Here is a 25,835-nt window from a genome sequence, read left to right as displayed (position 1 = left end):
TTATTGTAGATTTTGTAATATTAGAATAAGAATTGAATATATCTAACTAACATGGAAGGAGTCTCTGTCTGTCGCTCTGTACATACACATATATATGATATATTTACTCTTTATACACATTTGGGGTCATGAAAACAAAAGTTTGAAGAGACTAGTAGTAGTAGAAGCAATGTGTTGTTGCAGCCACATGAGGGCAGCAGTGTAAAGGTTTTATTACTGACAGCTCAGCACAGAGCAGATAGAGCTAATATAATATAAAGTGGAGAATGAGATGTAAACTACAGCTTTAAAGTCTAATAAAATGTCAGAGAAATATAAAAAATATAAAATACAATGTGTAAAATATATTATAAATATTATACAATAAAAAGGGAGAGAGTTACTTTTGGTTTTGCTCCTGAAAACAGCTGAACATGTAGACTGGTGCAGGTTGTATTTGGTACCAACCTTTTATTTAATAATCATGAATAAATATTCAGTTATTTACAAATAAGCTGAATTTTCTCTTATTGTAGATTTTGTAATATTAGAATTGTAATTGAATATTATACACAAATTAACATTAAACATTAGACTTAAAACAACTCTGAAATAAAAACATAGAAGCGATAATAATGAATCTGAAAAACACATTTTTAAATACAGTTTTCTTTGTATCAAAGCATATGAAGCTGAAAGTTATTATTATTATTATTATTATTATTATTATTATTATTATTATTATTATTATTATTATTATTAAGAATAATAACGAAAGTTTCCAAAAATATCAAATCTGTCAGGATGAAATTTGATGAAATATGTCTAAACTCAGTGTTAAAAGAGAGCGTCAATGAATGCATGATACCATCAGATGATGCAGGAAATTCAATTCATTTATTAAAGTGGATTAAATAAATATAAGGGGAACATTTAAAGGTTAAAATCACAGTTCAGGAGGAGCTTTGTGGATTTGTAGTTTTTTTTTTATTTTCATCACATCTGTTCTACAAACAACAGAGAACAATCTGTGTTGCTAAATTCACCACCAACCTGAACGTGTTTGTGGTTCCATGAATGTTTTTGTGTTTTGTTGTGTCCCAGATTTTTGATCTGCTGCCAGATTAAAATCAAGATGAAGAAAGTGAAAGTGAAGCACACAGAGAAACAGAGACGTGGAGGAAAACATATGATTAAAAAATAAGAGTCAAATCATTTTAAAAACCAGTTGAGATAATATCAGTCCGTCTCTGCTCTCCATCACTTTCACTGTTAAACTAATATGAGTTTGTGTTTCTGCTTCTTTTAAATGCAGCTGTAATGATTGTAAATATTTGAATAGAGCTGATAAATTCTCACATTAACACCTGTGAACAATCAAACAGTGATGTGTCAGTGACGTCCATCTCCATGGTAACTGTGTGCAGCCTGTTGCTCCTCCACTCAGAGGAAAACCACACAGCAGCAGCAGCAGCAGCAGCCATATCTGTCCGCCGCAGGGGCTGATGGGAGGTTTGGGGAGCTGTTAGAAACCACGTGGCCCTCGTCTGATCTCACAGCTCGTCCTTGTTTGGCTTCAGCTGCATCAGAGCGCCACTTCTCCCCAGGTTCACCAGAGGAAACACCACTGCACAAAATGCTTTTCCTCCCAGCTGCTGCTCTGTGCTGTCTGTGTTCAGGTGAGTGTTTCCAGCCAATCAGGAGCCAACAAACTCAACCTTTAACAAATACTGTCACACTCACCTTCATCTGTGTGTCTGTTTCTCTACAGTGCTGGTTGCCATGGCAGCAGACCTGATTCAGGATGATTTAACATTGACCAGGAGAGTTGGTGAAAACGTCTCCTTCAGCTGTGGAGGAACTGACCAGTGTGAGAGTAATTATGTATACTGGTACCAGAAGAAAGACACAGAAACATTCACAAGGATTCTTCGTATTGACAGGATAAAGGGTACCATAAAGAAAACTTACAATCATTCTCAGGAAGATGATTTCTCAGCTGTAAATAAACAGAACGGCTGTGAGTTGGAGATCCAGAGAGTTAATATCTCACATTCAGCCACCTACTACTGCTCCTGTAGGAAGTATGTTACCCACAGTGAGAAATGATCCCTGTAGCCTTAACAAAAACCTCCAGATGAACAGATGTCAAACAGTGTTTGTGACAGGAAGAGAGCAGTAAACCACAGCCCAGGTTCACATATTTCACCTCCATCTCAGCCAGAGTCACTAACAAACTGAGCTGAGGACTAAATGTTTGTCTGTTGGTGTCAGGATTTTGATTTAAACATTATATTTAATTGATATTACTTATCAGGTTGTTATTGAGCTAATTAGGCAGGGCTAGCTCATTCAGGTTTGACAGTAAACAGGATGGTGTATCGGTGAGGATACAGGAATGAAGATGAGGAGATGTAATTTCTCTCCGAACTGTATTTTGTTCCAGCAGTGTTTATCGGTGCAGTTCAACACTAGTATTGTCATCAGTCTGAAATAACAAATAAATCCCCATTATGCACTGGCATCTTGACAGCAACAGGACATATCACTGTACCAAATCAAACCACCAAAACTTATTTAAACATACATATATCAATAAGCATTGCAGTGTCCACTTTTAACAGAATAGTAACCTAATTACATACAAATGAGAATATTACTCCTCAGAGAGTTGTATCTATATTTGTTGAGGCAGCAACATTATTTGTATTTGTATTTTTATTCCAATAAAAGTGGAGAGACGCTTAAAAACCCTGTTCTTTTTATTACACTTTTAAGTTTAGAAAATTAAAGGAGGTCCTCACACCTGGTCTCGAACTGGAGTCTCCCATGTCATAGACAACTGCGCTGACTACTGAGCGAAAACTTTACTCATCACCTTATTGCAGGCAAACCTCTACCTATTTATACACCCATAACACAGAGTGTCAGTGGCTCAGCTTTATCTCTGGGGAACACCCCCAACTCCAGGAGTGATGTCCAAATTAGGAAATGTGCGTCATGTAGCAGGTGGCTGTGACTTCCCTCGTTCAGCCCTGCAGACCAGCAGAGCAGAGGAGAGAGACTGAGATAGTGATGTAACTGTCCTGCATACTGGTATTTGACATGTTTTTTTTCCTTCTCAAAAACAAATAATTTTTTAAAAATATTTGTACAAAACAGATATTCATAAAAAACACACTATTTGTGCTTTTGCTTTAAATAAAAGGCTTCTCACTCTGGTTCAGGGGGTCAAGAGCCCAGACAGGAGTCATCATCCTTCCCAGACGTTAGAGCGGGTAACATCACCAACCGAGCTACCAGTCCGGTGTACACATGTCCCTTGATGTTCAAATCAGCTGACCGATGCATCCATCATCACTGCAGTGAATCTTGATTACATGTCCAATTGGCCACATGACCCGAGGCAGCTGTGGGTCCAACAACATGACAAATGCCTTATCCAGGAGCTGGCGAGGAGAAGAGTGCCATTTCTGTCTGGTCTGCAAGCTAGGGAAGTATTCCCTGATGAATCTGGACCAGAATTGGTCAGCAAGAATCTGTGAATGCCTCCAACATCTGTGGCTCAGGATCTCCATCTCAGGATAGACCACTTGGGGGAGTGATCCACCTCTGAAAGACCTCTTCATGAACAGATTGAGCCCCCACACAGACTTGTGCAGACTTGACGGAACGGACTGCTGGGGGTTAAACTGAAACTTAATCCTTTGGCAGGCGAGTTGTTTCTGTAAGGTTGGTGCTATGCATGCAAAGGCCTGTCTATGTTCCCATTCTACTCCTTTAAAGTTGGTCCCTTGGTCCCTCCACAACTCTGCAGGGGTTCCTCTTCTGGCGATGGACCACGTCAGGGCCATCAGGTAAGCAGCCACATCATACTTCTGAGGAGATCTAAGTGTACTTCCCTGGTTGTTAAACTCTTAAATATAATCTCCCAGCATTTCTTATGGTGTCTGTCCACTTTCACTAACATGCGCCCAAAACAATCCACCCCGGGTGTGAGGCATCCAGGACAACGGGGTGCAATGTCCAGTTATCTAGACTTTCTAAGCATTTTAGCTGACTGCCCACTCTCATGAGGCCTGTGGATTTGTCCATTTCAGGAGCTAAAGTAAGTAAGCGAATCCCAGATGAGACAGGTTTCCCTGCTGCAAGGAGTTTGTAGTCCTCAGGAAATGACTGTTGTTGGGCTCGCTGAAGAACAATCATATGTGCTTGATGATACATTGGGTGGAAAACTGGAGGAGTCTGTCCATGGAGTTCTTGAGCTGGGGCATTGATGAGCTCCTGCCAGGTGTTGTACACCTTGTCATCCAGACAGATGTAGGTGAGGTGACTGTTACCCCACAGAAGGCGGCCTCTTGATCCTCGAGAGTTTCTGTGCTGGGCCTCTCTGGGTTTTGGAGAAGGTAAGGAGCTCCTTGTGACCATCGGTTTGGACCAATAAGTGCTTCCAGGGTCCCGCCTCTAGTCAGATCATCCACAGGACTATTCACTGAGTCTGTATTAATTGAATAATTGGAATATCACAACTGGACCACACAGGAAGAAATAAGGATGATCAAAAGAAATAAGGAAACGTCAAAGGACATTGAACTTGAACTACAACATGATACACGCTGAAGTTGAGTACTCACTCTTTCCACACACAAGTACAATACCGCTAGTGAGGTACATACATCATCTCCTATAACCAGATGATGTCAATATTAAAGTGATAAGCACCCAGAAATGCCCGAGCCTTTTATACACAGGTATCTCAGCAGGTTTCCTGTTGTTCCACACAGTGAGAACAAAGGAGCAACACGGAAGCACAATGATACAACAAGATGAACACAAACAAACAAACAAACAAACAACAATATAACACAGATAAAAGAGACAAATAATGGAGAGATCAAAAGTGATACTTTATTAACTTTTGATTTAATAACTAAAATTGAGAAAATAATAAATAGAAAAAGATGTTTGACAGAGTTGAAAGTTTGAGATGAAGATAAAAATGGTCTTCTTTGACCTGCTGCTGGAATAAAGTTCATTCCTCCTTCACAATAATCATCTGCTGTTAACGAAAACACTTCCTGTGGCTCTTTCACAATAAAAGCCTTCAGGCAGCATTCTTCACGTCACATCTTTGAGCAGATTTCAACAGATAATTTCACTTTAGTAAAAGATTCAACACAATTCTTGGATTTATGACAATTTCCCCTCAACAGAAATGTGGTAAATGTAAATGGATTTTGCTCTGTGAGCAGCTGAGACTGTCTTCACAAGAGAAACGACAGCAGACACTGTTTGTTTCTTTTAACACGACCACCATCATTTCCTAACTTTAACCACGTGTTTATTATTGTAACCATGACGACGCAGCTCCCCTCATCTTGAGGAGGAAGTGATTTTAACCCAAACCATGATCTTTACCTACACCTAACTAAACCTTAACCACAGGTTCTGATGTTTACTGTCCATATTCTAAGACAAATGGCTCCACTACAGCATTTATTATTAGAAATTTAATCCTTTATGTGATTCAAAATGTTAAACATCAATTGATTGACAAACAAACAAAATCTACAGCTCCTATGAAAATGTACCTGCATGGCAGCACAGGTACTAATGTCATCCTAACTTGGTTTAGTTCATAATACTCAACAAATCTCCTCAAATGTGAACTTTACAACTTTTGAACTTTAATATTTTTATTTAACAAAACAGTAAAGTTGCAGCCGGACAGATAAACAATGAGCTGAAACTCACTATAAAGCTCCGTAAAGACGAGAGGAGCTGCAGAGTCACTGATAATTCTCTGTAGGTTCATCACTACGAGCCACGACCAACACATTACACACTGACAGATCATGGTTATTATAAAAATATTGATTATAGCAGCTTTAAGTAATTTGCATCATTACAAATGTCAGTTTGATTTTAAATGGGTTCTTAGTTGAGTTTAAATGTTGACCTGATGGTGGCGCTAGAGGAAAAGTCAGAGGATCAAAGTTATTATAATTCATCCTGAGGGGAACATGAATATTTCTACTAAATTACATGACAATCCATCCAATAGATGAAAAGATATTTCAGTCTGGACCAAACATGTCAACCTGCTGGTGGCGCTAGATTCAAAGTTAGAATCAATCAAGTCAAATAAATAATTGAATCCTCTGGGGACCGTGAACGTCTGCACAACATTTAATGAACAATCCATCCGTCCTTTGATCAACAATCAGATCCAATGGATCTGCACTTAAGTGGTGGACCGACCAACCGACTGACATTAGCATCCATATAGTCACACTGCTAATGTGGCTAAAATCAAATAAAAGAAGAGACAGTCATGTTGATATGAACATTAGAGAAACACATCATGGAGATGAAATATGATACTGGTTCATAATTTGGATTTGTTCACCTCAGCTGACACATTCAACAGCAGACAGGTTTTTGTCACAGTCTCATTCACTGTGAGCGGCTCGACCTACGACATCTTTGGCTCTGGAACTAAACTGTATGTAACAGGTAAGACTAAACTTTCATTTTCCTTCAGTTGTTTTATTGAACAAGTTGAAAATGTGTTTTTAGTTTTAGTTTCTGCTGCTTCAGGCTTTACATGTTAGTTTTTTCATATTTAGTAGAGAATTCTTGATGCAGCCATTCTTCCATAAAACTAATCAATAACTCCTGAAAAGAGCTTCAAATCTCACTGCACACCACAAGTTCTTCTTTATTTATGCATCACATCAAAGTTTGTTTACAGCCAAAAAGTCTGATATCAGTAATGTTACAAATAAACAGTATTTAATAATCTCACTGATTCAGCAGCAGCTCCTGTTTATTAAAAACAAGATGATATATGATGTGAAACATCATTTAATAAATGTTCCTAAATGTCATTTTAGAAGCAAATAGTGATAAATATATTGTGTGTTAAATATACAGTATATATTTGTAAATGGTAAAATGTATCTCATGATAATTGTGTGTTTATGATGATAAATATGTCTTTTAGTGGAAGATAAATTAATGCATGAAGACAAACTCATTTTAAATGTGTGATTAAGCTAAATATAATTTATAGATAAAATGTATAATTGTATATCTTAATCCATATTTAATATAAATCATATTGGTTTATGAAATCAACATGATGTCAAATATATAATGTTAAAACATATTTTAGAAAGTGTTTGATAGAAAATATAATGAATCAGATAATTTACATGTTGTAATTTAATTAAGAATATATATTATTATATTATATTTTATTTATATATCTGAACATGTTGTGGTAATTGTGTTTTATATAAAAGCTAAAACTTTTTATAAAGTTATTGAAAGTATTGATGTATTGTGTGTCTGATTAGAGTAAAGTATATGCTGGTAAATATACTTCATATAAACACTATAATCATTTACAAATGTAACATAAATATAATATATTTTAACCGAGTAATAAAACTATACTTTAAATTTTACTAAGACAAACATCATCATATTATATTATATTATATTATATTATATTAGACGTATCTGAACATGGTAGTCGTGGTGATGGTAATATTGTTTTAAGTAAAAGATAAAACTTGTGTTAAAATTATTAATTAATTAAAACTAATTAATAATTAAAACTTTATTATATTAGTAATTAATGTTGTGGTAAATATTGATAAAGTGGTAAATGATGTTTGAATCTTTATATATGACATATGATGAGCTTCCATGATGCTTTAGTTTGATATGATTATTGATACAGTGTCCAGTAGATGATGTTTGTGGTGTATTGATGAGTAGTTTAGTGATCATGTAGTTTCCAGGATCAGACTGAATGCAGTGCAGTGCTGTAAGCTGCTGTTGACTGTGTGAATGTGTGTCTGTGCTGCTTGTTGCTGCTGTCAAACTTCAGATGAGCAGGTAGTGAAGCCCGTGGTGAGCGTGTACCCAGCAGCATACAGAGCCCACCTGGAGGGGAAGAGCTCCCTGCTGTGTCTGGCCTCAGCCATGTCTCCTCCTCTGGTCCAGTTCTCCTGGAACAGACAGAAGAAGAACGGCACGCTGGAGGATCTGCTCCCTGCTGAGGGAGAGCAGCTGGAGCTCAGAGAGCCGGGACGCACTGTCGCCATCAGGGTGGTTGATCGGGATGCTCTCTACACATATAAATACCTCTGCTCCGTCAAGCACGAGGGGGGAAGAGTGGAGGCCCAAACAGAACAAGGTAATGAAGGCTTGGTGACTGTGTTCAGCAGTGATTCAGCTTCATCTGGAGACGCTGTCAGAGAGAGCAGAGGAGCAGAGCACTGACATTTGTTTTTCTCTTTTTTTCTGTTTCAGAGGTTTTTGCTCTTCCTCCACCAACACCATCTCCACTGGCATCTCCACCAGCAGCTCTTGTCCCGTTTCAGTACCAGGTGAAGCTGCTCTGTGTTCTGTACACAGTGCTGATAGTGAAGAGTCTGGTGTACTGCTGTGGACTCTCTCTGCTGATGATCCTCAGAAACAAGGGACCGTCCACCAACTGCACACATGCTGACTGACTGTTTTCTGCTCGCCTTTTCTCACCATCACATCATCTCATCAATTCATCTCATTTATCACTTTGATCAGTGTTCACAAATGTCACTTATGACGTGTTGTGGTTGGTTTTACACTTTCTCTCTTTATGCATAAGTTAGATACAGTTTTGCTGAATATATAAATACATATATACACATATATATTTACAAATTAAACCTTAACAGTTACTTTTTTAGCTCAGGTTTGTTTTGTTTCCTACTTTTAGCTTTGACTTGTATTATAGAAAAAATAAAAAGAAATATACTTAGTTTTTAGTATTTTCAAACTTTTATTATGTTTATTGGTGTTTTATTCATTCTGCAAAGTTAAATTTGTCTTTTTTAATTCATAACTGTGATATTCTCAATAAACTGTAACATCATCACATTTGTGGTTTATGAAGATCTTTGTCTTTAGTTGATTTTTCTTTAAAATTTGTATTTGTACTGATTTTAATGTGTTATGTCCCCAAAAATACACAGTGTATTTGTAAATAAAGCCTTAACAGTTACTGATTATATAATTTTATTGTAGTGTTATGATACTCTAGTTTATTTCCAATAAAGATTAACTTCTGAATGTACAATAAAAAAACTACAATTCAATTATAACTATGGTTAAATAATTTACATTTTTATCATTTTCTTTAGTTAATTATCTTGTTTTTAATGAATTTTGCAACATGTTATACAATTGTCATTTTTTGTGATAATCTCAGTAATATATCCAGTCATTTGCAAATAAGCTGCATTTTCTCTTATTGTAGATTTTGTAATATTAGAATTACAATTGAATATATCTAACATAAATGGAAGGAGTCTCTGTCTGTCTCTCTACACCTTGTTTTTCCAGCACATCCCACGAATGCTCGATCAGATTGAGATGTGGGGGATTAGGAGGCCAAGGCAACACCTTGAACTCTTGATCATGTTCCTCAAACCATTCCTGAACAGTTTTTGCAGTGAGGCAGTGTGGCATTATCCTGCTGAAAGAGGCCACTGCCATCAGGGAATACCTTTTCCATTGTCTGTGCTGGCATGAGTGTGTTTGGTTATTAGCAATAAATAATAATGATCAGAGATAATGATTAATCATTAAACCATTAAATTATTAATATTCATTAATAATACGAGGCATCAATAAGGTACTCTCATAAACAAAATAGTTCACTTAGTAGAGCTGATATCTGGGATGTCAACATCCACGAGTGAACAGTGACGGACAACCTCTAACTTTTATCACTCTTGGAAGTGAATTGATGTGTTTTTCAGTCTGTCAGTAAAATCCAGCACTGGTCCTACAGTGAGTGGTCCTAGCGGTGCCGTCCTTAGTTCCTCAAGGCTGATGGCGGCTGGTAGTCGACCCAGTTGATAGACAGCCAGGCACAGAAGTTTTCCACATCTCTGTGAAGAAATCTATTTTCCTTCTCCAGCCACACTTAAAACAGTGGGTTGCAAACAGTGGTCTCTCTTGGATCTGGTGATTGTGTTCGGGTGAACATGGGGCAAAATCGGTGAGGGGAATTACATGTGCACAGGGTTACCTCCTTTAGTAAACTGGCTCACAGAGAAAGCAAAGCTTCTTTCAGGCGCGGTTACAATGTAAAGGCAATGATGAATTCTGAAGCCTCGTGGTCAGGCTTCAGAGTTTACATGTAGGCCTGCCTTTGTCTGACCCTATGATTGAGGCCCAACACCATGAAGGGGTGTACTTGGTCTGCAACAATGTTTAGGTAGGTGGTACGTGTCAAAGTAACATCCACATGAATGCCAGGATCCAAGGTTTCCCAGCAGAACATTGCTCAGAGCATCACACTGCCTCCACAGGCTTGTCTTCCTCCCATAGTGCATCTTGGTACCATCTCTTTTCTCTTAAGAGTTAGTGACGGTGGGCTTCAGGCTGCAGCCAGTGAGTCGTCCTCAAATTAAAGTTTTCAATTGATGAATGTGGCTGCTGATATACTAAATTTAACTGAATGGGTTTTATTTGTATAAAGAAAAGAAAAACTATGGTTTGGACGGTGGGCAAGTAATGTAATTGGTGTCTGTCCCAACACTGTGTAACACTGGTAACATCGACGACCGTTGCAAGCCTACTGTCCACATGATGTAAAAGAAAACATGATTCATCAGACCAGGCCACCTTCTTCCATTGCTCCATGGTTCAGTTCTGATGCTCACGTGCCCATTGTAGGTGCTTTCAGCGGTGGACAGAGGTCAGCATGTTCTGACACCTGTCTATCATAGCCAGCATTGATTCTCAGCAATTTGTGCTACAGTAGCTCTTCTGAGGGATCGGACCAGATGGACTAGCCTTCGCTTCCCACGTGCATCAGTGAGCCTTAGGTGCCCATGACCCTGTCACAGGTTCACCGCTTGTTCTTCCTTGGACCACTTTTGCTGTTTTGGAGATGCTCTGACCCAGTCATCCAGCTATCACAATCTGTCCCTTGTCAAAGTGGATCAGATCCTTACGCTTGCTCATTTTTCCTGCTTCCAACACATCAATTTCAAGAACTGACTGTTTACTTGCTGCTTAATATATCCCACCCCTTGACAGGTGACATTTTAACAAGATAATCAATGTTATTCACTTCACCTGTCAGTGGTTTTAATGGTTTGGCTGATCAGTGTATCTTCTACCTTAAAACGTTACACTCTGGTGGCTTGAATGAAGAATTAGATATGACTTGTTTCTGTCACTCCAACTTATTGTCTTTCTGCACCGGTAGGTCCTATTCCCAGTGTAAAAGCTAACATTTGTATGTTTATATGTCAGTATGGATATGAGAATATGTTCATGCTATGGAATTATATTATCCTAATGTGTTTGTAATGACTTGATCTGCTAGAAATTGGCTTCATGGGTGTTCAAGCCCTGGATCATTGATTAGGTGAACCTGTAGAGTAACCCACATACAGGGTGACTCATCATGCATGTTTCGTTTTGCACTGAGGAAAGTTCAATATGGACTGAAACATTTGCACTCTTGCACTGTATGAACTTTTGCACATTGTTTCACAATCTGTATGTCCTGTAATGTAACAAATAGAAATATTTAAAATCTAGACTTTAGTTTGAATTCTTTTTTGTTTTCTGTGTGTGAGTGCTTCCTTGCTGCATGATCGACTCATCAATAAAACCGACTAATCATTGCAGTTCTTGTTATTATTAACATTTGTTCTCACACTTGCTTCTCCTGCTAAGATAAGTCACAATGTCTGATGTGAGAAAGGTCTGTTGGTACTAGTAGTAGTAACAGTACTAGTAAGTCTGATTATATAACACAGTTCATACAGTGAGGCAGTTTCAATGTGCTTTGGAAACACGTTAAAAAAAGAATTAGAAACACAAGAAAGTGTCAAAGTAAGTGAAATTAAAACAATATGAAATGAAACTATATGTACACATGATATATACACACATATATATACTGTTTATACACATTTGGGGTCATGAAAACAAAAGTTTGAAGAGACTAGTAGTAGTTGAAGCAATGTGTTGTTGCAGCCACATGAGGGCAGCAGTGTAAAGGTTTTATTACTGACAGCTCAGCACAGAGCAGATAGAGGTAATATAATATAAAGTGGAGAATGAGATGTAAACTACAGCTTTAAAGTCTAATAAAATGTCAGAAAAATATAAAAAATATAAAACATAATGTGTAAAATATATTATAAATATTATATGATAAAAAGGGAGAGAGTTACTTTTGGTTTTGCTCCTGAAAACAGCTGAACATGTAGACTGGTGCAGGTTGTATTTGGTACCAAGCTTTTATTTAATAATCATGAATTAATATTCAGTTATTTACAAATAAGCTGAATTTTCTCTTATTGTAGAGTTTGTAATATTAGAATAATAATTGAATATTATACACAAATTAACATTAGAATATTAGACTTAAAACAACTCTGAAATAAAAACATAGAAGAGATAATAATGAATCTGAAAAACATATTTTTAAATACAGTTTTCTTTGTATCAAAGCATATGAAGCTGAAAGTTATTATTATTATTATTATTATTATTATTATTATTATTATTAAGAATAATAACGAAAGTTTCCAAAAATATCAAATCTGTCAGGATGAAATTTGAGGAAATGTGTCTAAACTCAGTGTTAAAAGAGAGCGTCAATGAATGCATGATACCATCAGATGATGCAGGAAATTCAATTCATTTATTAAAGTGGATTAAATAAATATAAGGGGAACATTTAAAGGTTAAAATCACAGTTCAGGAGGAGCTTTGTGGATTTGTAGTTTTTTTTTATTTTCATCACATCTGTTCTACAAACAACAGAGAACAATCTGTGTTGCTAAATTCACCACCAACCTGAACGTGTTTGTGGTTCCATGAATGTTTTTGTGTTTTGTTGTGTCCCAGATTTTTGATCTGCTGCCAGATTAAAATCAAGATGAAGAAAGTGAAAGTGAAGCACACAGAGAAACAGAGACGTGGAGGAAAACATATGATTAAAAAATAAGAGTCAAATCATTTTAAAAACCAGTTGAGATAATATCAGTCCGTCTCTGCTCTCCATCACTTTCACTGTTAAACTAATATGAGTTTGTGTTTCTGCTTCTTTTAAATGCAGCTGTAATGATTGTAAATATTTGAATAGAGCTGATAAATTCTCACATTAATACCTGTGAACAATCAAACAGTGATGTGTCAGTGCCGTCCATCTCCATGGTAACTGTGTGCAGCCTGTTGCTCCTCCACTCAGAGGAAAACACACAGCAGCAGCAGCAGCAGCAGCCTTATCTGTCCGCCGCAGGGGCTGATGGGAGGTTTGAGGAGCTGTTAGAAACCACGACGCCCTCGTCTGATCTCACAGCTCGTCCTTGTTTGGCCTCAGCTGCATCAGAGCGCCACTTCTCCCCAGGTTCACCAGAGGAAACACCACTGCACAAAATGCTTTTCCTCCCAGCTGCTGCTCTGTGCTGTCTGTGTTCAGGTGAGTGTTTCCAGCCAATCAGGAGCCAACAAACTCAACCTTTAACAAACACTGTCACACTGACCTTCATCTGTGTGTCTGTTTCTCTACAGCGCTGGTTGCCATGGCAGCAGACCTGATTCAGGATGATTTAACATTGACCAAGAGAGCTGGTGAAACAGTCTCCTTCAGCTGTGGAGGAACTAATCAGTGTGAAACTGATTGGATAGACTGGTACCAGAAGAAAGACACAGACACATTCAGAGTAATTCTGGCAATTAACAGGAATACCAATGAAGTTAAAGGTCTCAGTCACCCTCAGAAAGATGATTTCTCAGCTGTAAATAAACAGAATGGCTGGGAGTTGAAGATCCAGAAAGTTAAGCTCTCACATTCAGCCACGTACTACTGCACATGTTGGAAAAAAGTTACCCACAGTGAGAAATGATCCCTGTAGCCTGTACAAAAACCTCCAGATGAACAGATGTCAAACAGTGTTTGTGACAGGAAGAGAGCAGTAAACCACAGCCCAGGTTCACATATTTCACCTCCATCTCAGCCAGAGTCACTAACAAACTGAGCTGAGGACTAAATGTTTGTCTGTTGGTGTCAGGATTTTGATTTAAACATTATATTTCATTGATATTATTTATCAGCTATTTCAGCAGGTTTCCTGTTGTTCCACACAGTGAGAACAAAGGAGCAACACAGAAGCACAATGATACAACAAGATGAAGACAAACAAACAAACAAACAACAATATAACACAGATAAAAGAGCCAAATAATGGAGAGATCAAAAGTGAAACTTTATTAACATTTGATTTAATAACAAAAATTGAGAAAATAATAAATAGAAAAAGATGTTTGACAGAGTTGAAAGTTTGAGATGAAGATAAAAATGGTCTTCTTTGACCTGCTGCTGGAATAAAGTTCATTCCTCCTTCACAATAATAATCTGCTGTTAATGTAAACACTTCCTGTGTCTCTTTCGCAATAAAAGCCTTCAGGCAGCATTCTTCATGTCACATCTTTGAGCAGATTTCAACAGATAATTTCACTTTAGTAAAAGATTCAACACAATTCTTGGATTTATGACAATTTCCCCTCAACAGAAATGTGGTAAATGTAAATGGATTTTGCTCTGTGAGCAGCTGAGACTGTCTTCACAAGAGAAACGACAGCAGACACTGTTTGTTTCTTTTAACACGACCACCATCATTTCCTAACTTTAACCACGTGTTTATCATTGTAACCATGACAACGCAGCTTCCCTCGTCTTAAGGAGGAAGTCATTTTAACCCAAACCATGATCTTTACCTAAACCTAACTAAACCTTAACCACAGGTTCTGATGTTTACTGTCCATATTCTAAGACAAATGGCTCCACTACAGCATTTACTATTAGAAATTTAATCCTTTATGTGATTCAAAATGTTAAACAGCAATTGATTGACAAGCAAACAAAAACTACGGCTCCTATGAAAATGTACCTGCATGGCAGCACAGGTACTAATGTCATCCTAACTTGGTTTAGTTCATAATACTCAACAAATCTCCTCAAATGTGAACTTTACAACTTTTGAACTTTAATTTTTGATTTAACAAAACAGTAAAGTTGCAGCCAGACAGATAAACAATGAGCTGAAACTCACTATAAAGCTCCGTAAAGACGAGAGGAGCTGCAGAGTCACTGATAATTCTCTGTAGGTTCATCACTACGAGCCACGACCAACACATTACACACTGACACATCATGGTTATTATAAAAATATTGATTATAGCAGCTTTAAGTAATTTGCATCATTACAAATATCAGTTCGATTTTAAATGAGTTCACAGTTGAGTTTAAATGTTGACCTGATGGTGGCGCTAGAGGAAAAGTCAGAGGATCAAAGTTATTATAATTCATCCTGAGGGGAACATGAATATTTCTACTAAATTACATGACAATCCATCCAATAGATGAAAAGATATTTCAGTCTGGACCAAACATGTCAACCTGCTGGTGGCGCTAGATTCAAAGTTAGAATCAATCAAGTCAAATAAATAATTGAATCCTCTGGGGACCGTGAACGTCTGCACAACATTTAATGAACAATCCATCCGTCCTTTGATCCACAATCAGATCCAATCGATCTGCACTTAAGTGGTGGACCGACCAACCGACTGACATTAGCATCCATATAGTCACACTGCTAATGTGGCTAAAATCAAATAAAAGAAGAGACAGTCATGTTGATATGAACATTAGAGAAACACATCATGGAGATGAAATATGATACTGGTTCATAATTTGGATTCGTTCACCTCAGCTGACACATTCAACAGCAGACAGGTTTTTGTCACAGTCTCATTCACTGTGGAAGGAACAGGCTACTACAAGATCTTTGGCTCTGGAACTAAACTGTATGTAACAGGTAAGACTAAACTTTCATTTTCCTTCAGTTGTTTTATTGAACAAGTTGAAAATGTGTTTTTAGTTTTAGTTTCTGCTGCTTCAGGCTTTACATGTTAGTTTTTTCATATTTAGTAGAGAATTCTTGATGCAGCCATTCTTCCATAAAACTAATCAATAACTCCTGAAAAGAGCTTCAAATCTCACTGCACACCACAAGTTCTTCTTTATTTATGCATCACATCAAAGTTGGTTTACAGCCAAAAAGTCTGATATCAGTAATGTTACAAATAAACAGTATTTAATAATCTCACTGATTCAGCAGCAGCTCCTGTTTATTAAAAACAAGATGATATATGATGTGAAACATTATTTAATAAATGTTCCTAAATGTCATTTTAGAAGCAAATAGTGATAAATATATTGTGTGTTAAATATACAGTATATATTTGTAAATGGTAAAATGTAACTCATGATAATTGTGTGTTTATGATGATAAATATGTCTTTTAGTGGAAGATAAATGAATGCATGAAGGCAAACTCATTTTAAATGTGTGATGAAGCTAAATATAATTTATAGATAAAATGTATAATTGTATATCTGAATCCATATTTAATATAAATCATATTGGTTTATGAAATCAACATGATGTCAAATATATAATGTAAAAACATATTTTAGAAAGTGTTTGATAGACAATATAATGAATCAGATAATTTACATGTTGTCATTTAATAACAAGAATATATATTATTATATTAACAAGAATATATATTATTATATTATATTTTGGTGACTGTATATTATATTTTATTTACATATCTGAACATGTTGTGGTAATTATGTTTTATATAAAAGCTAAAACTCTTTAAAAAGTTGTTAAAAGTATTGATGTATTGTGTGTCTGATTAGAGTAAAGTATATGCTGGTAAATATACTTCATATAAACACTATAATCATTTACAAATGTAACATAAATATAATATATTTTAACAAGTAATAAAACTATACTTTAAATTTTACTGAGACAAATGTCATCAATATATTATATTATATTATATTATATTATATTATATTATATTGTATTATATTATATTATATTATATTATATTATATTATATTATATTATATTATATTATATTATATTATATTATATTGTATTATATTATATTATATTATATTATATTATATTATATTATATTATATTATATTATATTAGACGTATCTGAACATGGTAGTCGTGGTGGTGGTAATATTGTTTTAAGTAAAAGATAAAACTCATGTGAAAATTATTTATTGATTTTTATTAATTAAAGTATATGTTGGTAAATATATTTTACATAAAACACTATAATCATCAGCAAATGTATTTTATATGAGGCTGTTATGTCATGATATATTTTATATTTTATAAACTCTATTATATTAGTGACTAATGTTGTAGTAAATATTGATAAAGTGGTAAATGATGTTTGAATCTTTATATATGACATATGATGAGCTTCCATGATGCTTTAGTTTGATATGATTATTGATACAGTGTCCAGTAGATGATGTTTGTGGTGTATTGATGAGTAGTTTAGTGATCATGTATTTTCCAGGATCAGACTGAATGCAGTGCAGTGCTGTAAGCTGCTGTTGACTGTGTGAATGTGTGTCTGTGCTGCTTGTTGCTGCTGTCAAACTTCAGTTGAGCAGGTAGTGAAGCCCGTGGTGAGCGTGTACCCAGCAGCATCCAGAGCCCACCTGGAGGGGAAGAGCTCCCTGCTGTGTCTGGCCTCAGCCATGTCTCCTCCTGTGGTCCAGTTCTCCTGGAAAAGACAGAAGAAGAACGGCCCGCTGGAGAATCTGACCCTTGCTGAGGGACAGCAGCTGGAGCTCAGAGAGCCGGGACGCACCGTCGCCATCTTGCTGCTCCATCAGCAAGAGAACAGCACATATAAATACCGCTGCTCCGTCAAGCACGAGGGGGGAACAGTGGAGGCCCAAACAGAACAAGGTATTGAAGGCTTGGTGACTGTGTTCAGCAGTGATTCAGCTTCATCTGGAGACGCTGTCAGAGAGAGCAGAGGAGCAGAGCACTGACATTTCTCACTGCAACTCCAAACATTTGACTCCTTTTGTGTTTCAGAGCTTCCAGCTCCAGCAGCCTCCTGTCCTCCAGAGAGAGAGCCAGCAGACCTGCCAGCTCTGCAGCAAGCTGACTGTAAGATCACCTGCTGCCTCTCTGCATGCTCTGACAGCTCCAATGTCCTGCTGCAGTTAGGGCTGCATATCAGTCTGTTCACTTTCTGCTCATCATTGAAGGATTTAAACATACACTCCCTGATTCTGTTAGAGTGTCCCACAGCACAACAAGTCCCACTGAGAGAGCTTTCACTTCACAGGCTGACAAATAACACCTTTTGGGGGCGCTATACTCAGTTTTAGGCCTCGAGGGTGATAGAACAAGTTTAGGGAGTATATCTTAAAGCTCCACTAATCAATAGTTTTATATTAAGAATGAATCTAATGACTAAATGAGCTTTTTAGCCTCTTTTAGCTCCTAGTTGTGGTTTTGCAGCACATTTCCTGTCTGCTTCAGTCTCAGTGTTTCCAGCAGCAGCAGCTGCTTTTCTGATAAACCCACTATACACTACCTGCCCAGCAGCAAACAGCAGACAGACCATAATATGTCAGAGAGGAGTTTGTTAGCTTGTTGTGGAGTTCTTCTGCCCCCAAGTGGTAAAAACTTCAAATCTATAGTAACCTGTGTGTTTTTAAACAGTATTTGGACTTTGCTTTTTATCCTTGAATGATTTTAATTGTTATAAATTGTAGTTAGTTGTGGATTTAAAAGTTATTTTAAGTTGAAAACAGGAAATCAAATCCTGTTTGGGGCCCCTAAAAAGTTGGGTCCGGCCCTGACTTATTGTATTTAATAAGGGCCTTTGAGCTGTCAGTCAAACTGTAGTCGACCCCTGTCTTCATGTAAAGCTGGTCGTCCCGTCTGGAAAAGTCCAAGTTCTACTGAAGAAAATGTGATGATATTGTGATGAAATGTCCACAGTTGAACAGACTGAAACAGTGTGGAGAGAAGACTGACCTGTGTGTGTGTGTGTGTGTGTGTGTGTGTGTGTGTGTGTGTGTGTGTGTGTGTGTGTGTGTGTGTGTGTGTCAGTGTCCTTCCAGTCTCAGTGCAGGGTGAAGCTGCTCTGTGTGCTGTACACAGTGCTGATAGTGAAGAGTCTGGTGTACTGCTGTGGACTCTCTCTGCTGATGATCCTCAGAAACAAGGGACCGTCCACCAACTGCACACATGCTGACTGACTGTTTTCTGCTCGCCTTTTCTCACCATCACATCTCATCAATTCATCTCATTTATCATTTTGATCAGTTTTCACAAATGTCACTTATGACGTGTTGTGGTTGGTTTTACATTTTCTCTCTTTATGCACAAGTTAGATACAGTTGTGCTGAATATATAAATACATATATACACATATATATTTACAAATTAAACCTTAACAGTTACTTTTTTAGCTCAGGTTTGTTTTGTTTCCTACTTTTAATGTTGACTTGTATTATACAAAAAATAAAAATAAACATAGAAAATATAATTTTGTTTTTAGTATTTTTCAAACCTTTATTAGATTTATTATTTTGTGTTTAATACATTCTGCAAAGTTAGATTTGTCTTTTTTTAATTCATAACTTTGATATTCTTAATAAACTGTAACATCACAGTGTCTGTGTTTTATGAAGTTCTTTGTTTTTGTTGATTTTCCTTCAAAATTTGTGTCTCTGAACTGATTTTAATGTGTTATGCCCCAAAAATACAGTATATTTGCAAATAACACCTGAACAGTTACTAATTATATAATTTTATTGCAGTGTTATAATGCTCTAGTTGATTCCCAATCAATAGTAACTTCTCAATGAACAATAAAAAAACATAATTAAATAAGAACTATGGTTAAATATTTTACACCTTTCATTTTTTATTTAGTTGATTATCTTGTTGTTGTAACTTATCATACAATTGTCATTTTTAAATGTGATAATTTCAATAATCTGTCTAGTTATTTGCAAATTGGTTGAATTTTCTTTTATTATAGATTTTCTAATATTAGAATTACATTTGAATATATTTAACTAAAATGGAAGGAGTCTCTGTCTGTCTGTATGTATGTGTGTCCTTCGATTTTCTCTACAACAGTTCATCCGATCGACTTCACACTTGTCTGGTGTTTTGCTGAGGACACAATGAAGTGCAGCGTCGAGTGTGAAGTTGTTTGGATGAGCGGTTCTTGAGAAATCCGCAAGCAGCAACACCAGAGGCCAAGTAATCAACCCATTCATAACAGACATATTTTGAACAAGCACTGCACTAGTACAAATTAATATTAGAATATCAGAATTAAAAGCAACTTTAAAAAATAAAAATCTTAATGAATCTGAGAACAGACATTTTTTAAAACCTTTTTTATTTAAAAGCACGTGAAATTGAACTTTGATTTATAAACTGATATTCAGTAGCAGATAATATTGTAAAATTTTAAGATATTGGATTATACAGAATGGCGGTAAAAAAGATTCATTCATTAGACTACAAATAGCCTCTAAATGATTGTAACTGTAACACAAATATTCAGATCAGACTAAAATGATGTATGTTACGCAAAATATTTACAGTGGAAAAACATATTTGGATCATATTTAAGTAATATTTAGTCTAAATATCTTACATACTTTATTTTATATATTCATATTGTATATAGAATGTATATGTCAAATAATCGGGCTGTTTAACTGCAGGGCGCAACATGTGGAAAAATAAATGACACTAAAATAACAAAATAAGAATGAAAAATGATGAAATTACATCCAGCTGTTTTTTCCTACAGAGGTGAAAAGTAAATAAGTACATTTACTCAGTTAATGTACTCAAGTACAGTTTTACAGTACTTGTATTTAACTTGAGTTTTTCCATTTCAAACTACTTTAAACCTCTACTACACAACACTTCAGAGGAAAATATTGTATTTTTGTTGCTGTAGTTACTTTTGAGATTAATATTTTAAATTTAAATAAAAAAAAAAGATATGGTAACTTAAAAAATACAATAAATCAGTAAAGCAGTGTGTAGTTGTGTCTCCTCATGTTGCAGATGGGTTGTTATCAGTTCCACCAAAGAGACATGTAGACGACACCTGACTTTAAACTCTTCTGAACCCTCCGGTGGCTTCGTCTCTACAAACTAAACCCTCAGAACTTTATTTCTAATTCTAGTAGAGATCACAAAGCTTCCAAAAATACCAAATCTGTCAGGATGATATTTGAGGGAATGTGTCTAAACTCAGTGTTAAAAGAGAACGTCAATGAATGCATGATACCATCAGATGACACAGGAAGTTCAATTTATTTATTAAACTGAAATGTAAAACCACACAGCAGCAGCAGCAGCAGCAGCAGCCTTATCTGTCTGCCGCAGGGGCTGATGGGAGGTTTGAGGAGCTGTGAGAAACCACGTGGCCCTCGTCTGATCTCACAGCTCGTCCTTGTTTGGCCTCAGCTGCATCAGAGCGCCACTTCTCCCCAGGTTCACCAGAGGAAACACCACTGCACAAAATGCTTTTCCTCCCAGCTGCTTCTCTGTGCTGTCTGTGTTCAGGTGAGTGTTTCCAGCCAATCAGGAGCCAACAAACTCAACCTTTGACAAACACTGTCACACTGACCTTCATCTGTGTGTCTGTTTCTCTACAGCGCTGGTTGCCATGGCAGCAGACCTGATTCAGGATGATTTAACATTGACCAGGAGAGCTGGTGAAAACGTCTCCTTCAGCTGTGGAGGCCTTGACCAGTGCAGCACTGACTGGATCATTTGGTACCAAAAAAAAGAAACATTTACATTGCTTCTTGAGATTAATAGGAGAGAATCCAAAAACTGCCAAATGAGTACCCGTCACAATCATCCACAGAAAAATGATTTCTCAGCCGAGAGAAAAGAAAATGGCTGTGAGTTGGTGATCCAGAAAGTTAAACTCTCACATTCAGCCACCTACTACTGTACCTGTGCTAAGACTTATACTCACAGTGAGAAATGATCCCTGCAGCCTGTACAAAAACCTCCAGATGAACAGATGTCAAACAGTGTTTGTGAAAGGAAGAGAGCAGTAAACCACAGCCCAGGTTCACATATTTCACCTCCATCTACTTGTAATGTAACTTCTAATTTTCCATGTGGATGTATAATAGCAAATATTGAGATATTGTTTCATATTTGCCACTCAGGGGGACAAAGCAAATTTGTCAAAGTTACCATGTGGGTCTGGAGTGGCTTCTGGACCAAATAATAATAATAATAATAATAATAATAATAATAATAATAATAATAATAATAATAATAATAATAATAATAATAATAATAATAATAACTTTAGGTATTAGTTGTTATACTCTTGTTTCAGTTTTTTTAGTCATTATTGTCACAAAGCCCCCATTCATGTTAAGTTCACACTCTGTTCTGATTGACCATCTTCAGGAAGCTTCTTCTGGCTACAGAGGCTACATAAACAAACTACAGTAGCAGGATTTCTTCTTTTCTTTTAATCCAAATTACTCCACGTCAACGTCTCAAATGTATCTGTACATTTTGGAGCAGAATCAGATATGAAATATGAGAGTGGACAACGTGAACAACCTCAGCAACAAAGATTTCAGAACAGGCAGCTGTTTATGGACATGTGATGAGCTGACGTCATCTTGTCGGGAAAATTAAAAAAAACTTTGCAAACGAGGCGTTCAGGGCAGCTGAGTCCTGGGCTTTTTCTTAGAGGGAGCATTTTTACATACGTTTACCTTACATTTTAGAACTTTGGCCATCTTTCACATCGAACATCATAACAGGATATAAATGACAGAATGTGCCCTTTGAAATTAATTAATTTAGGACAGCTCCATTGAGAGCAATGTTCTCTCAGGATGGCCCTGCTCCCAAATTTAAGTTAACTTAATATCTTCATGGTTCATTGTATTGTTGTTTTTTGTATTTATTATTATTGCTTTTTTGGGCATTCCATGCACATATGAGATAGCACCAGTAGAAAATGAGGAGAAACAGAGATGCAACAAGGGTCCCCAGTTGGGCTTAAATGGGTCATGTTGGGGGTTATAGTCTGAGTCTTAAGCCCGAAGCCACCTGAAGCCATATGGTGCCCCAGGTTGTTTTTTAGCCATTCTAGTAGTGTGATTCTAGGGATATTTAGTCTTTGTCTCTATTGAAAACATGAAAAGTTGCTGTGACCTGTGGGGTTCCACAGGGCTTAATCTTGGGTCCCCTCCTGTTCAACTTATATATGCTTCGCTTGGGCACATCATAAAGAAACACAATATACAACACCATAATTACATCTCCCTCTCTCCTGATGATTTGAGCCCTGTGGAAACACTGGTTAAATGCATCAAGGGCATTAACACATGGATGAATCAAAATGCCCTGCAACTAAATAGTGACAAAACAGAAGTTATTATTATAGGTGCAAAAGCAAAGACAGACAGGAAATTGCAGCCCATCTCAGCTCCTTTTCGCTTGAGAGCAAAGAACATTGCTGGAATCTTGGTGTTATCATAGATGCTGATCTTAACTTTCACTGTCACATCAATAACGTCACAAAATCAGCCTTCTATCACTTCAAAAATATTTAAAAATCAGAGGCTTTCTCTCAGACTCAGATACTGAAAAACTAGTTCATGCTTTTGTCACATCAGACTTGACTATTGCAATGATCTCTTTTCTGGACTCCCCAAAAAACTGTTAAGTGACTGCAGCCTATACATAATGCTGCTGCACGTGTTTTAACCAGCATTAAGAAAAGTGCACAAATTACACCTGTTCTTAAATCCTTACATTAGTTTCCAGTAAATGCTAGAATTGATTTTAAAATCCTCTTACTTGTCTACAAGACACTGCTTATATTAGGGAATTGCTTGTGCCATATGAACCAACAAGAAGCCTCAGATCATCAGCCAGTGGTCTCCTTGTTGCCCCCCATGCGCTACAACAAGAGACGCTGTATTCAGCTATCATGCTCCATACAGATGGAATGCCCTTCCAAGTGATATTAGAGATGCCCCAAAGAAACAACAACAACAACAACTAAAACATTTATGTTCACTTTTGTGTTTAACTAGGTGGAACAACTGTTTGCTCCTATTTCAGCTGCATTTTTATGCGCTATCCGGTCCTGTTTTTATCTGAATCATTTTACACTCAGCCGTTTGCCCGTTTTTAGCTGAATAATCTATTTACATTGTCTGCTCCAGTTTTAATTGAATTATTATGCACTTTAGTCGCCTATTTTTTGCATCCATGTATGCAAGTGTATGTTTACTCGCTTTTATGCATGATGATATGTATGCTTGTATTTTGTGTCTTTATAATTATATTGCTCTTGCCCTTGTGAGGACATTGTGTTGCTTTGTGTATGAAATTTGCTCAATAAATACATTTGACCTTGACTTTGACATGTGACACCCTGAAATATCTCAAAAATGATCAGATGCATATCTCTGACATTTTTATACAGATGTTCATAGCGTTCATTTTAATGACTTTGGTGAATCCCTGACCTAACAACACTAGCAGGTCAAAGTTTTCACTTCTTATTGTGAAGCATCTCAACGTCTATAACATGGATTGTCACAATTTTTTCATGGTTCCCAGATGATGTATCTGACTTTGGGGATCCTCTGGCTTTTCCTCCAGCACCACCATGAGGTTCACATTTGTGTTTTTATGTGACTTCTCAACAACTATTTGATGGATTGCCATGAAATTTTCTACAGACATTCATGTTCCCCTTATGGTGTGTTCACACCGAACGCGAAGCGAATTTTCACTTCACGTTACTCATGCAAGTTTGACCATGGGATCATTTGTGTCTATTCATCTCAAACAGCCAGCAACCAATGGCAGTCCCCACCTGGGCAATGAAGGATTTGGCTTTGTAAGACAGTTATTTTATTTCTCTGCAAATCCCTACTATGGGAAGGCTTTTACGGCCCGGCTCATCCAGCTCAACCCACCATTGTTTCCCCTCCGCTTAAAACGAAATCACCAGTCATGGGACTGATTTCCTTCCTGAGAGTGCAGAGCCAATCCTCCATTTATAGAAGGTTTGGTGGCAAGGAGGGCTGAATCAGAGTACCACAGCATACTGGCTGCCGCCCCCCAGCTGGCCGCCCACCCTTTGACACAGTTTTATGAGGAATGGCATCACAGCTGTGCATTAACAGAGAGGATGGAGAAAACACTGAGTCTGGGTTATTCACTTAAGTTCTGTTGTGTTCTTCCTCCATTCTTGGTCATCAAGGAGATAAATCTATCCTCCAAGAGGAGATGGTTTGTTTTGATTGTTTTGATTTTGATATTGTTTTGATGGTTTGAGATGGACTGTTTTCTGCTCGCCTTTTCTCACCATCACATCTCATCAATTCATCTCATTTATCACTTTGATCAGTGTTCACAAATGTCACTTATGACGTGTTGTGGTTGGTTGTAAATTTACGGTTAAGACACAGTTGTCTTAAAACTATAAATACACACACATACACATAAATACAGTATATTTACAGTTACTAAGTATAAATTCTGTAGAATATTAGTATCTTGATGCTCTATTTTAATTCCAGTTTTAATCATGACTTGTATAATAGTGTAAAATGAAGTTAAAATATTAGCTACCTGGTAGATATTGAAGTGCTCATAGTATGTTTTCTTTCTTGTGTATTTTCTTTTTAATACATTACACATAACAGTTTCTGTCATTTATAATCATCCATGGTTTTATTGATTTCAGTTTGGATATGCAAATAATCTAAATAATCAGACACAGAATCCACTATATTGACCAAGTTTATTGATACCTACAAGTAATTTGACTCTTGTTGTGAGTAGATCTCAGTAAACTTTCACATAGTGCTAAAAA

General features: G+C 36.7%; 2 protein-coding genes and 1 long non-coding RNA gene across 3 annotated transcripts; 2 read left to right on the top strand and 1 right to left on the bottom strand.

Moving 5' to 3' along the window:
- Positions 1-1,562: 1,562 nt before the first annotated feature.
- Positions 1,563-8,507, top strand: LOC122994490 (immunoglobulin lambda-1 light chain-like). Its single transcript, XM_044369205.1, has 5 exons — positions 1,563-1,658; positions 1,751-2,063; positions 6,446-6,495; positions 7,880-8,188; positions 8,305-8,507. The coding sequence occupies exons 1-5, from the start codon at positions 1,616-1,618 to the stop codon at positions 8,505-8,507; spliced, it is 918 nt and encodes a 305-aa protein (XP_044225140.1). The 5' UTR covers positions 1,563-1,615.
- Positions 8,049-17,871, bottom strand: LOC122994503. Its single transcript, XR_006406612.1, has 2 exons — positions 17,815-17,871; positions 8,049-8,136 (listed from the first exon to the last, which is right to left on the bottom strand). It is a non-coding gene; the product is annotated as an uncharacterized LOC122994503 (long non-coding RNA).
- Positions 13,301-25,835, top strand: LOC122994461 (immunoglobulin lambda-1 light chain-like). The gene is made up of 7 exons (XM_044369162.1): positions 13,301-13,489; positions 13,582-13,905; positions 15,843-15,887; positions 17,558-17,866; positions 17,999-18,073; positions 19,028-19,207; positions 25,332-25,835. The coding sequence occupies exons 1-6, from the start codon at positions 13,447-13,449 to the stop codon at positions 19,174-19,176; spliced, it is 945 nt and encodes a 314-aa protein (XP_044225097.1). The 5' UTR covers positions 13,301-13,446; the 3' UTR covers positions 19,177-19,207; positions 25,332-25,835.

The sequence above is a fragment of the Thunnus albacares genome, chromosome 12, assembly GCF_914725855.1.
Source record: "Thunnus albacares chromosome 12, fThuAlb1.1, whole genome shotgun sequence".
NCBI lineage: Eukaryota > Metazoa > Chordata > Actinopteri > Scombriformes > Scombridae > Thunnus > Thunnus albacares.
Note: the sequence above shows the minus strand (reverse complement) of the source record. Positions and strands in the feature narration are given on the sequence as shown.

Coding starts and splice junctions, on each gene's coding strand:
- LOC122994490 (XM_044369205.1), top strand. CDS start 1,616: ATGCTTTTCCTCCCAGCTGCTGCTCTGTGCTGTCTGTGTTCAG. Junction 2,064..6,445: donor TACTACTGCTCCTGTAGGAA/GTATGTTACCCA, acceptor ATTCACTGTGAG/CGGCTCGACCTACGACATCT. Junction 8,189..8,304: donor GGAGGCCCAAACAGAACAAG/GTAATGAAGGCT, acceptor TTTCTGTTTCAG/AGGTTTTTGCTCTTCCTCCA.
- LOC122994461 (XM_044369162.1), top strand. CDS start 13,447: ATGCTTTTCCTCCCAGCTGCTGCTCTGTGCTGTCTGTGTTCAG. Junction 13,490..13,581: donor TCTGTGCTGTCTGTGTTCAG/GTGAGTGTTTCC, acceptor GTTTCTCTACAG/CGCTGGTTGCCATGGCAGCA. Junction 17,867..17,998: donor GGAGGCCCAAACAGAACAAG/GTATTGAAGGCT, acceptor TTTGTGTTTCAG/AGCTTCCAGCTCCAGCAGCC.